The sequence below is a fragment of the Cynocephalus volans genome, chromosome 1 (assembly GCF_027409185.1).
Source record: "Cynocephalus volans isolate mCynVol1 chromosome 1, mCynVol1.pri, whole genome shotgun sequence".
Taxonomy (NCBI): Eukaryota; Metazoa; Chordata; class Mammalia; order Dermoptera; family Cynocephalidae; genus Cynocephalus; species Cynocephalus volans.
The window spans coordinates 64169362-64183733 of NC_084460.1; the positions used below are offsets into that span (position 1 = coordinate 64169362).

At 38.7% G+C, this 14372-nt stretch overlaps 1 protein-coding gene across 1 annotated transcript in view; it reads right to left on the reverse strand.

Annotated features, from left to right (window-relative positions):
• Nucleotides 1-544: 544 nt before the first annotated feature.
• TDRP (testis development related protein) overlaps nt 545-14372 on the reverse strand; it is a 65502-nt gene continuing 51674 nt past the window's right edge. The window contains exons 3-4 of the mRNA XM_063099205.1: nt 2131-2234; nt 545-890 (exon numbers count right to left, since the gene is read on the reverse strand). Of these exons, the coding sequence (XP_062955275.1) occupies nt 545-890; nt 2131-2234 (450 nt within the window). The remainder of the gene's footprint in view (nt 891-2130; nt 2235-14372) is intronic.

The window sequence follows — 14372 nt, forward strand, 5'->3', positions numbered from 1 at the left end:
TTAATTTGCCAAGTTAAACAAAATCTAACATATGACCTTTGGAAGATTTACCTTACCTCCTGGACTGCAGTTTTCTGCAACAGAAGGGAGCTGCACAACTGCTACATTCTCGTGGGTCACAGACAGTACATGTGTTATATCTGAGAGAAACAACTACAACTGGGGTTGGCATGAAAATAGTTTTGGGGAAAAAAACTGCAAAATCATTACTCGTTTTTATGGGACAGCATCAAAAATTCACATCTCCAGTTTCAGCAAAACATGGACTATGATGATGGACATTTCTACAATAAGGCAAACAAATGTACAGTCCCTGCATGTGGCTACCAACGAAACACAGTATGTGTGGGAGTTCATTTCACAATGAAAAGAGAAGTCCAAATATGAAATATAGGCACAAAGTGGATTATCTACTCTTTTTAATATGGAAAGGACTAAACAACTTGATGGTATATACTAATAAAAACCCTCCAGGACTTGGCAAACTCTAAGCAGCTCAGGTGGTAGCAGTGTGGTCTGCGCACATGTGCAACATAGCTCGGTCTCACTCCACCTCCTCCTGGCTGTCTGTCAGGTGGCCTTTGCTTTGCCGTCTGATGCTCACCAGCTTCCCCGCTGACCGGAGGCTCCACCTTGAGCTGTTTGCGGAGCTGGCCAGGCTAGTGTACTTTGTTGAGCCCTTGGTGTCATCCTCCCAGCCTGGCCATGACAGGCGGTCACTCGAGGCATCCTCTGAATCAGCTGATACATCTTCAAGAACAAGTTTTGGAGGCTCCCAGCCTTCAATTTCATCTGGTTTTTTGGACTGTATATTCTGTTTCAAAACCAAATTGTCCCAAAATCCAGACTTCTTCTCTGTCTTAGACTCTTCTTTTAATCGTAAATTAGTTCTACAGGAAATGAAAGAGTTAAGTGTTGGTGTCAATTTTATGAAGTTTAAAAAAATTTTTTAAATTATTTAGAAAGCTAACACACATAAATGTGTAAAGTTTTAAATATTAAAGTTAAGGAAAAATTAGTCACCACACATTTGTTAATGAAGCTAGTAAAAGCCATTTTTACGATACCACCTGGCAATACATAAGCAAAAAACTAGTTTTCAGAAAAGACACACAAAAGTATTATCATAAAAGGGAACTTTTTAAGGCCATATAAAGGTAGTGAGCAAGCATTTGAGCAAACCAGGGTCCAGATTAAGAAATAAGGGAGGAAAACTATTCCATTTACCAAATAGGTTTTCAATAGGGTTATTCATACAGCAAGCTAGTGTCAAGCATTTAGGAAGTAATTTGCTCAACAAAAATAAGAATTCAGAATAACAAAACTTGGTGTAGGCCAGTGCTCTCCACCTTGACTGTCTGCAAGCGTCACCAGGGGACACCAGCCTCCAGATCTTACCCCTGGAGATGCTGACGTATCAGCTGAAATCGGACAAGGTTCCACAGTCCTCAAACAAAAGCAAATTCTTTACTTGCAGAATCGTGTACCAAGATTCATCTTCTAATCAAGTAACTCTTCGTATCACTGATCACACATACTGCTGGTAGTCACTGAATTTGTATTTTCAACTTTAAATACACTTTTTAAATTTTTAAAATATATATAGTAAAGTAGCAGCAATATGTCAGTTTAAATCTATTTAATTTTCTAAAATCTTTACAGATTGCCAATCAATCCTTCGCATTTCTAACAGTGCTTTTCTTTATTTTCTGAAACTACTAAAAATCTTAAGCATGGCTACAGACTGCTCTACAGCTAATATATTAGTTCAATTTACAATTCTAAGTTCTTTTTCACTTTTCCATAACCTTTCAATATGCTTATAGTTACCCTCATGACCTTTTACCAAAAGTACATTTTACTTTATTTCCTCTCCAGAATATCAATATCAAAACATACAATTTATTTTTGTTTATTCACAAGGAGGAAGTAAACCCTAATGGTCTTATAGCCCAACTACTATCTACCACTCAACAGGGACAGACAGAGGGAGAAAGACAGAGGGATTTACCAAGTACAACAGTAGTTTTCAGTTAAACTTCACTTATACCACTAAAATCATTTCCACCTTCCTCAGTGACTTCTTACCTCTCTTGAAATTATTACTTTCTTTACACATTTGTGGCTTACCCTTTGGATTTGGGAGATTTACATCTTTCGAGTAGATGCTGTTCATCATCTTTATTAAACAGAGAAGTCACTTCTTTCCAACCTCGGAAACTTGCTCCCTGAACCTAGTAAAAGGTTAAGAAAAATGTCACATCTGACACTATGAATCAAGAGATCTCAGTTTCCTATTGCAATAACCACTGGGATGGAATTTCAGGAAAAAAAAAATGGAAGAACTTACATCTCACCTCTCTATATTTGCACACACTTAAAATTTGCTCCCAACAGCTACTATTAATCCAGATGGTACAGTATTACAGTCCTATCAGCTCATCAGTGTTGCTGAGTAACCCAGATTTCGTAACAGACTAGCCAATAATCACATTTTACCTAAAATAGGTTGTGATGATGACATTTATAATCAGAGGAAACTTCCAATACAAGTCAGAATTAACTCTCTTTAAAACACAGGAGCCTGACCCTAGATAAGGTTGCTCTTGTCAGAGGTCACAAGGTAGGGGGATTCTCAGAGGACTCCCAGCAACCCTGCCACTATCTTCAGGACTCAGCATTCGTGGGGATGGCAATTCAACTAGCCTATTCAACTAACCAGGTAACCCAGTGATTGTGGCCATCCAATAACTGAGGATTTACTGTGTGCAGCCCAGCACTGGGAAGGGACCAGATGCAAAGATGTCCTCAAAAACTAACCAGGGAACTACTGAGTGCCACTTTTTACTTGCACTAGACTGGACTGGGGAGACGAATTCCACTCTGGGCAGAGATCTGCATCTTTAGATTGGGTGCCAGGCCCTCCCAACAGCTACCAGCTGGAGAGACATGAGTGTTTATGAATCAGGGCCTGGGACAGAAGCACAACTGCTATACCCACTCCAAAAGAAATCATAACGTGAATGAAACTAGGCATGAGGCATCAGTTTACCTCGTCACATGCTGTTCGAAATCCTGAAATGCGTGTGTGCGTGTTGAGTAAAGGACTGATGCTCCACAGGGTTCATGATGGAATGGAGCCTCTGGCAGGAACCTATCAGGAAGTCTAAATTCGTGAAGAACACAATGCTGGATTGTGACCCACCTAGCCTCTGGAGGGAGCACCAAATGCAGTCACTATGTGTCAAGTACTGTTACATCATCCCCACCCACTAGTCACTGACTCTGAACACTAACCCCATAGAACAGACAGTGTGATTATTACAAATAAGGAAACCAAAGTTTCAAGACCTTAAGTAACTTGACCAAAGCCAAAAGCAAGGAAGTGAAACCATGGTTTGAATTCATGTCCTACTGCAGGTCTGTTCCATTCACTACTATGCCAGACGCTCCCCTCAAATACTGTGAGGTGCAAACCTGTGCTACACCTGATCAACTGACTCCCTCAAATCCTGCCATCAGTTTGTCTGTCTTTCTCTTGATATAATGTCATCACTGCTTTTCAAATGTTATTTATTCCACATTCCATCTAAATGCCCTAAAGACAATTTCACTTGGATCCCATTTCTGATACCATAATGAAAATCAACAGAAAAGGAGAATTATTGAAATTTAAATTACTTCCCAGTGTTTTCATTGTTAGGAAGAAAACACACACACACACAAGTCCCTAGTTAATGAGCATCAAAGAAATGTCTCTGAAGAGGAAAAACCAACACATAGAAGGAAAATGTATTGAGAAACAAAAACTTCCAAAGGGAAGTTTTCCAAAAGGGGTTAATGGATGGTCTTCACTTAGATCAAAAAATATAAATGTAAGTCACAATATCTGGGGGTGAACAAAGAACATAGGATTAAGATTGACAGGTCATAGGGGCAGAGGCAAAATGACTGACTCTCCTGTTGGTCTCTCCCACAAAGACAAAACAAGAAACAACTGCATTTGGATGAAAATAACTAAAGGGGAGCACTGGTACACATCAAAGGAGTAACAAACACTGCTGAGCACAGAAACTCAGAATAGCCACACAGAGAACGGAAGGCAATACCTGGCCTCCAACACCCCATCCCCCAACCAGGAGCAGCAGGGAACCAGGAGGAGCGAGAGGACCCCAGCAGCCATCATCAATGCCTTGGACACCTACCATCCTCATCACTGGGGACCCTGGCAGTCCTCACAGGCACTAAGCCCAGCTGAGGGAGCTGCCTGGAATCCACAGTTGTGCTCCTCCAGATGAGCCAACACTGTGCCTCGCCCTTTGTGGCTCTCAGTGCCACTGCACCATTTTGTAACTGGAACTGCTGCTGGAGGGTGTCTTATTTCGGGGGTGAGTGATACACATTCATCCCAGAGACTAAGCCACTATTGAACTGACTTCCCCAAGCCCAGCTGAGAGCAGCTGTTACACCCCACCCTGAGGGACTAGGCAGTGGTAGAACTATTCCACCCATCCCTCCCAGTTGCAGTAGTGCCCTTTCCCCTCAGATGTGAACTACAGCTATGAAGCTGCATGCTTCCTCTTGGGGAATCTTTACCCCTCCCAGTTGCGGCAGTGCCCAACCCCCCATGACCGAGCTGAAGGGGCACATCACCCACTGGGGAATTGCTGTTTTGGCCAAGAAGCTGCTTGTTCAAGCTGAGCAGCTGTGCATCCCAGGGCTGAGCTGAAGTAGCACCTCATGTCCCAAGGAAACAGAGCAGTGGCTGAGCTGAGACATTCTGTTCTAGAGGCGAAAAAACTCTAGTAATCTGCTTCCCTGGAACTGGACTATTCCGCTAAAGATGAAACTGCTGAGATACCCCTTCCCCAAGGAGGGGAAGTCAGTGCTGTGCTGCTGTCTGCCTCCCAATGCCCAAACAATAGCTGTGCCCTGCCATTCTGGGTTCTTGCTGCCGCTTCACCTGGCCTCTCAGAGACTAAGATATTGCCAAGTCCCAGCACTCCAGGGATTAGAGATACCACTATAAGGTGCATCACACCCTGAGAATCGAGGAACAACTGAGCCCCATTTGTTCTTGTTCCTGAATCGTAGCCATAATCTGCTCCCTAGGTCCAAACATCCAGAGCACCCCCTTCTGCTCCAGAATTGGGCCAGTTCTGTGCTCAGGGTCAGAGTCACAGCTATAACCTGACCCACAGAGCCTGAGCTGCTGGGGGGGCTTCAGAGCCACAGACTCTGGCGCTGTGGGCAATTGACATGAAACACTGCTGCAGAGTGAACCTACACCCAAAGATGTAAGTGCCACAATAGGTTTGCAAGATACTAGGCCAGGATCCCAGCTCCACAGCTACTGCAAGCACATGTGCCTGGAACCCAACACCATTGCAGCTGATTGTAGATCAGGGCAGATCCAACACCAAGAGGAATCCTCTTGACAAAGTTGCTCCATTGTGGGAAAAATGAGAATGGGAGGACCCAAAAAGCCTTTCAGAAACTCACTTCACCTGTAAAGAAACACATAGACTGAAAGTGAAGGGATGGAGAAACATATTCCATGCCACTGGAAACCAAAGGCAAGCAGAAGTAGCTATTCTTATATTAGATAAAATAGACTTTGAGTTAAAAATTGTAAAAAGAAACAAGGTCATTATATAATGTTAAAGGGATCAATTCAGTAAGAGGATAAAACAATTGTTATTATTTATCCACCCAGAAATATAAAGCAAATATTATTAGATCTAAAGGGAGAAACATACCCCAAATACAATGACAATTGCGGACTTCAACACCCCACTCTCAGCATTGGACAGATCATTTAGACAGAAAATCAACAAAGAAACATTGGATTTAAACTGCACTACAGACCAAATGGACCTTACAAACATTTATAGAACATTTCATCCAACAGCTACAAAATGCACTTTCTTCTCATCAGCACCTGGAACACTCTCCAAGACTGACCATACGTTAGCCCACAAAACAAGTGTCAACAAATTTTTAAAACCTGAAATCATATCAAGTATATTCTATGACCACAATGGAATAGAACTAGAAATCAACAGAAACTCTCAAAACTGTACAAATTACAGGGAGACCATACAACATGCTCCTGAATGACCAATGTGTCAAAAAAGAAATTAATAAGGAAATTTTAAAATTTCTTGAAACAAATGAAAACAGAAACACAACATAGCAAACCTATGGGATACAGTATTACTAAGAGGAAAGTTTATTAAAATAAACACCTATATCACAAAAGAAGAAAGATTTCAAATAAATAACCTAACAATAACAATAAATCTAAAGAAACTGGAAAAGCAAGAACATACTAAACCCAAAATTAGCAGGAGGAAAGAAAAAATAAAGATCAGAGCAGAAATAAACAAAATTAAGACCCAAAAAACAACCCAAAAGATTGGGAAAACAAAATCTTGTTTTTTTGAAAAGATAAACAAAAGTGACAAGCCATTAACTAGACCAACCAAGAGAAAAAAAAGACTCAAGTAAAATCAGAAATGAAAAAGGAGACATCAAAACTGATACTACAGAAATACAAAGGATCATGAGAAATTATTATGAACTATATGCAAACAATTGGAAAATTCTAGAGGAAATGGATACATTCCTGTACACATACAATCTACCAAGATTGAACTAAGAAGAAATAGAAAACCTGAACAGACCAATTACAAATAACAACATTAAATCAGTAATGAAAAGTCTCCCATTAAGGAAAAGCACAGGATCAGATGACTTCACTGCCAATTTCTAACAAATATTTAAAAAAGAATCAATACCAATTCTTCTCAAACTATTACAAAAAAATGAAAAGAAGGGAACTCTTCCAAACTCATTCTACTAGGCCAGCATTACTGTGATACCAAAATTAGACAAAGACACACACACACAAAAACTATAGGTCAATATTCCTGATGAACATAGGTATAAAAATACTCAGCAAAATACTAGCAAACCAAATCCAGCAGCATATTAAAAAGATCACTCACCGTGATCAAGTGGGATTTATCCCAGGAATGCAAGATTGGCTCAATATACGCAAACCAATAAATGTGATATGTCACATAATGAAGGACAAAAGCTGTGTAGTCATCTCAATTAATGCGGAAAAAGCATTTACATTCAACATCACTTCATTCAAAAACCCTCAACAAAACAGGCATAGAAGGAATGCACCTCAACACAATAAAGGCCATACATGGCCACCCAACAGCTAATATGCTATATGGGGAAAAGCTAAAAGCTCTTCCTGTAAGAACTGGGACAACACAAGGATGTGCACTTTGTCCACTCTTATTCAAAATAGTACTGGGGGTCCTAGCCAGAGCAATCAGGCAAAAGAAAGAAAGAAAGGGCATCCAAATTGGAAAAGAGGAAGTCAAATTGTCCCTGTTTACACAGACAACATGATCTTTTATATAGGATAAATGCTCCTCCAAAAAACTTGAAGAACTGATAAATGAATTCAGTAAACTTGCAGGATACAAAATCAACATGCAAAAATCAGTAGCATTTCCATATACAAATGATGAGCAAGATGAAGAAAAAATCAAGAAAGCAATCCCATTTACAATAGCTACCAAAAAAATAAAACACCTAGGAATGAATTTAACCAAGAGGGTGAAAGAGCTCTACAAATATGACTACAAAACATTGGCCTGTTTTGTTTCTGGCACCCGTTGTGCTCAGTTTGGCATCTGCACTGTTACCAGAGGCCAGGGTGCTCCACTGCCATCACTGTGTGACCTGCGCCAGCCACTGAGCTGTACGGAGGACGCAAGAACACCCAGAAGCTGGGAAATGGAGTCAGTGGCCTTTGAGGATGTAACTGTCAAGTTCATGCTGGAGGCGTGGGGTATGTTGGATCATTCTGAAAAAAACTCTACAGAGATGTCATGGGGGAAATCTACACAAATTTGTCTTCTGTGGCAATCATATTGTAGAGAAAGTCAGTGAAAGGGAAGTCATCACTGTGGACAAACCTTCGGCCAGGTCCCAAATCTTAACCTGAATGAAAAAAAGTCTCCTAGAGTAAAACCATGTACATGTAGTTTATGTGAAAAAGCCTTCATGTGTCATTCATCCCTGAATAGACACTGCATCTCTCACTGGACTGAAACCATATGAGAATCAGGAATATGGAGAGAAGGCATATAAATCATAAGCAATGTGGGAAAGCCTTCAGTTATATCCACTTCTTTCAAATTTATAAAAAGGAGTCTCACTGGAGAGAAACCTTATGAATGTAAGGAATGTGGGAAAGCCTTCATTTCTCTCTCAGGCATTCAAAGTCACATGGGAGTACAGACTGAAGATGGACCTTATAAATGTAAGGTATGTGGGAAAGCCTTTGATCATCCCAGTTCAATTTGTAGGCATTGAAAGGACCCACAATGGAGAAAAACCTTATGAATGTAAACAATGTGGTAAATCCTTCAGCAGTTCCAGTTACTTTCAATGGTATGAAAAAACTCATACTGGATAAGAATGCTAACTGTAAGGAATGTGGAAAACCCTTCATTGGTCCATATACTGACAAAGACATGTACAAATGTACACTGGATTGAAACTCTATTAGTTTTACAAATGCAGGAAGGTTTTAAGTTTTAACAAAGTCATGTGAAAACTCACACTGAAGTAAAATTCTAGAAAGGTCAATAATATGGAAAGCATGATGGAAATTAAATTTACATAATGATTTAAAAAAATACAACATGAAATGTGTTGTAAAATAATAAGTATGTTTATCAGTGGCTTATTTCTTAAAGTGGATCTATGGACTATTGATTTCTACCTTTGCAAAGAAATGAGGTGAGATAGCCCTGTAAGTACTCTTTAAGCAATAGTACATGAGTTTAATACCTAGTTTTCTTTGTAGGTGAGTGAATAAACATTTTCTCTTTTTGAACTGAACCGTGTCATATCTATGGGAGAATTGACATATATTAATATGCAGGTACATTTAATTTTTATATACTTTAAAATTGTTCATTGACCAATGGGCCATTTAAAAATGAGTCTTTGTTAATTGCTGGGATTTTTCTACTGGCCTATGTGGCAGGTACTAAATATCTCTAATCTATTATATATATTCCACCATGACACTTCTTTTAAAAAGGAGCAAAAAAGAGCTTCATTCAATTTTTCTTTCTAATAAATAACTGGCATTTAAAAAAAAAAAAAAAAAAAAGGTAAAAACCACTTTGGCCCAAACAGAAGGCACGAGCATGACCTGAAATGGGGGACCCAGACAGAAGCTCTGGGCAGCCATCTACCTGCCTGAACAGAAGGCAGGAGCATTCTGCAAACACCATTTCCATGCAGGGAGTCCACCACAGCTACTGTTGCCATGAGGATGGCTCACTGCCACAATAGCAGCCAGGACAACCCTGCAGGCAGCCCACTACACAGGCTCACCAGCAGAGCCTGCAAAAAGAGGAGGAAGTCTTTCTCCTCAAAGCCCACTCCAGAGTAATAGAAGCAGCAGCTGCTTTACCAGATGACCAGACATCAATGCTGAGATACTAGAAATACAAATAAACAGGAAAATATGACACTACCAAAGGAATACTCAAGTACCAGACCCCATAGAACAAGAAATTCTCGAAATGACTGGAAAGTTATTCCAATTAACTATCTTAAAGAAACTGAAAAAGGTAAGAGAAGACTCAGAGAACACACTAAAATGAGAAAAAATATCCAGGATATGAAGGAAGAAATTTACAAAGAGATTAATACTTGTAAAAGAATGTAGCAGAACTCCTGTAACTAAAGGATTCATTCAATGAATTAAAAAAATACAACCAAGAGCAGGAGGTTAGAGCAAGCAGAAGAATTTCAGATTTTGAAGATGGTCTTTTCAAAATAACCTAGGCAGACCAAAAAAAAAAAAAAGAAAGAAAGAAAGAAAACTTTGTACAAGACGAAAATCTAAGAGAGCTAGTGGACAACCTAAAGTGCACAAACATTCAAATCATGGGTGTTCCAGAAGGGGAAGAGAAAGGAAAAAGCATTGAAATACTATTCAATTAAATAATAACAGAAAACTTCCCAGATGTAGGGAGAGACATGGACCTTCAGATCCAGGAAGCTCAAAGATCCCCAAACAGATTCAATCCAAAAAGATCCTCTCTGAGACACAGTATACTCTAACTGGCAAAGCTCAAAGACAAAGAGAGATCTAAAAGCAACAAGAGAAAAGCATCAAGTCACCTATAAGGGAGCTCCCATTAGACTAAGAGCAGACTTCTCAACTGAAACTCTACAGGCCAGAAGAAAATGGTATGATACATTAAAGATACTAAAAGAAAAAAACTGTCAGCCAATAATACTATATCTAGCAAGGCTATCCTTCAGAAAGGAAGGAGAAGTAGTGTATTTCTCAGACAAACAGAAACTGCTTGCATTCACCACCACATGACCAGCCCTACAAGAAATTCTCAACAGTCCTGCATCTGGAATTGAAAAAATGATAATCACTACTGATAATCACACAAAAAAGAACAAAACACATTGGTAAAAATGCAAATGAGAAAGAGAAAAACTAAATCTTACAACCTCAAAATCCAACAAACATTGAAGACCAATAATAAAAGGGGAAGAAAGGAACAAAAGATATTTAAAACACCTAAACTAAAGTCAGGAGTAAGACAATACCTTCCAATAACAACCCTAAGTGTAAATTGATTAAATTCCCCATTCAAAACACACAGACTGACTGACTAGATTAAAAAGCAAGACTCAAACTATATGCTCTCTACAAGACAGTCACCTCACCTGTAAAGACATACGCAGATTAAAAGGTGAAGGATGGAAAAAGATATACCATGCAAATGGAAACCAAAAACAAGTAGTAGTAGCTATTGTTATATCAGATAAAATATAGACTTCAAACCAAAAACCATAAAAATAGACAAAGAAGGCCACTATATAATGATAAAAGGATCTCTCCAGCAAGAAGACATGACAATCATAAATATATATACACCCAACACTGGAGCACCCTGATACATAAAGCAAACACTATTAAATCTAAAGAAAGACATAGATCCCAATACGATAATCATAGGAGCTCTGAATACCCCTCTCACAGCACTGAAGAAATCATCTAGGCAACAAATCAGCAGAGAAACGTGATTTAAACTACACTTTAGACCAACTAAACCTGGCAGATATCTATAGAATATTTCATACAACAACTATAGAATATATATTCTTCTCATCAGCACATAGAACATTCTCCAGGATAGACCACATTAGGTCACAAATCAAGTCTCAGCAAATTTTAAAAAATCAGAATCATTTCAAGTATCTTTTCAGACCACAAGAGATTAAAACTAGAAATCAATAATAAGCAAAACTCTGGAAACTACACAAATACATGGAAATTAAACAACAGGCTCCTGAATGATATATGGGTTATTTTTTTACATTTATTTGTACATATTTGTGGGCTACTAGGCTGTTGCCCACACTCCCACATTCATCACAGTTCTATTTACAATAGCTAAGATATGTAACCAACCTAAATGTCCATCAACACACAACTGGATAAGGAAAATGTGGTATAAATACCAATGGAATACTACTCAGACATAAAAAAGAATGCAATTCTGCCATTTGCAGCAGCATGAATGAGCTTGGAGAATATTATATTAAGTGAAACAAGCCAGACATAGAAAGAGAAATACCACATGCATATCCTCACTCATAAGCAGGAGCTGAGAGAGATAGAGTGAGTGAAAGAGAGAGAGAGAAAGAGGAAAGGAAAGAGGGAGGGAGCGAAAGAGAGGGAAGGGAGGGGAGGAAAGCAGGAAGGAGTCCACAATAATACATTGAACTTTCAGAAGGAGACAACAGACCTATGGTTACTAAAGGGAAAAGGGGGAGGGAGAAGAGAATTAGGAGGAATTGGGTAAAGGACACAGAATAATTACAATTTGTAATAATGAACATGCTAATAATATTGATTTGATAATTATATACTGTACACAAATATTGATACTCATTGTAACCCCAAAATATGTATAATCAATCGTTTCAAAAGACTTCCTTCCTTCTGATATACAGCACCTTAAAAAAAAAAAAAAACTATAAAACAATGATGGAAGAAATTGAACATGACACAAAGAAATGTTCATGAGTTTAAAGAATTAATATTGTGAAAATGACCATACTACCAAAAGTAATCTCCAGATTCAGTGCAATCCCTATCAAAATAATGATTCAGAGAAATAGAAAAAACAATCCTAAAATTCATATGGAACCACAAAAGACCCCAAATACCTTTACAATACTGAGCAAAAAGAACAAAGCTGGAAGCCATCATGCTACCTGACTTCAAGATATGTATACTCAAAGCTATAGCAACCAAAACAGCATGGTGCTGGTCTAAAAGCAGACAGACCAATGGAACAGAACAGAGAACCCAGAAATAAAGCCATGTATTTACGGCCAACTGATTTTTCAATAAAGGTACAAAGAGTAGTCAGTTGGGAAAGGACAGTCTCTTCAATAAATGGTGCTGGGAAAACTGGATTTTCACATGCAGAAGATTGAAACTAGACTATCTCTAACCATACACAAAAATCAACTCAAAATGAACTAAAGACTTAAATTTAAGACCTGAATCTATAAAAACACTAGAAGAAAACATAGGGGAAATGCTACACAAAGTGGGAGTGGGCACCATTTTTTTGAACAAGACTACAAAGCAAAAATACACAAATGGGACTATGTCAAACTAAATCCTTCTTCACAGCAAAAGACACAGTCAACAAAGTGAAGAGACAACCTACAGAATGGGGGGAAATGTTTTCAAATTACACATCAGACAAGGGGCTAATACCCAGAATATATAAGGAACTCAAACAACTCAATAGCAAAAAATCAAATAATCCAATTAAATAATAAGCAAAGGTATTAAACAGATTTATCAAAAGAAGACATACGAATGGCAAACAGACACATGAAAAAATGCTCACCATCACTAATCATCAGGGAAATGCAAATTAAAACCACAATGAGATACTGCTTTACTCCAATGAGAATGGCTGTTATCAAAAAGACAGAAAACAACAAATGCTGCCAAGGATGCAGAGAAAAGGAAACTCTCCTATGGTACTGGTGGGAGTGTAAATTGATACTGCCATTCTGGAAAACAGTATAGAGGCTCCTCAGAGAAGTAAAAATAGATCTACCCTACGACCCAGCTATCCCACTACTGGGTATATAACCCAAAGGAAATGAATCAATATACTGAAGAGACACTGCACTCCCATGTTCACTGCAACACCACTTACAATTACCAAGAAATGGAATCAACCTAAATGTCCATCAACAGATGAATGGATTTTTAAAAAAAAACAAAACTGTAGTATATATATACAATGGAATAGTATTCAGCTATTTAAAAAAAGAAATATTGTCACTTGTAGCAACAAGGATGGAACAGGAGAGACCATCATGTTAAGTGAAATAATCCAGGCACAGAAAGACAAGTACTGCATGATCGATCCTACATGTGGAAACTGCGGGGGGGAAAAAAAGTGGTTCTCATGGAAGTAGAGAGTAGAATAATGGTTACCAGAAGCTGGGAGGGGATGAGAGGAAGGGAAGTCGTGGATTAATGAATAGAAAGCTGTGCTATCTACCCTAAATGAATCAATGTACAGTAACATGCATGTATTGAAACACACTCTACCCCAGAAGTACATACAAATAAATGTTAAAATAAATGTTTTAAAAGATGGACAGGTCATTAAGGTTAGCACGAGCCTGCAGCACACCCAGAGCTCTTGCTCTTTCCTGTTCGTCTGCCAGTATCACCAGACTGAAAATTCTGCATGGACAAGACCTTTCTAGAGCATATGGTTACATCTTTAAATCTAGGCATCTTGTGTGATACCTGGCTTACTACAGCATGCAAAGTAGGCATTTCATGTTTCTAAACAGAACTGAAGCACATTCAGTATCACATTGGATCAATATTACTTTTTAAGGCAAGATATTCAATTTCTATTCCCTATGTCCTATTGGCCTCCTTGTCCACTCCTATCACTTCCTGAATGTTAAAAATTTCTTCATTCCTAATTTTTCATAGTCTTTTTCACATACAAACATTCTAAAAGTCCAGGGGCACTCACGTTCCACCAAGACACAGTTAACTGGCTCATTCTGTGTGAAATTAAATCCTCTTGAGTTGAAGGATTTGTCAAAGATTGTTAACATATACATTTCACTAGATGTGTCTGGCAAAAAGGAGTGGGTTCTGTGACTTATGGCTGATGTTTTTTCTCGGGGTCATTTTCTGTTCCTGACCCTCAGGTGCTATCACCTGCACAGAGTGAGCA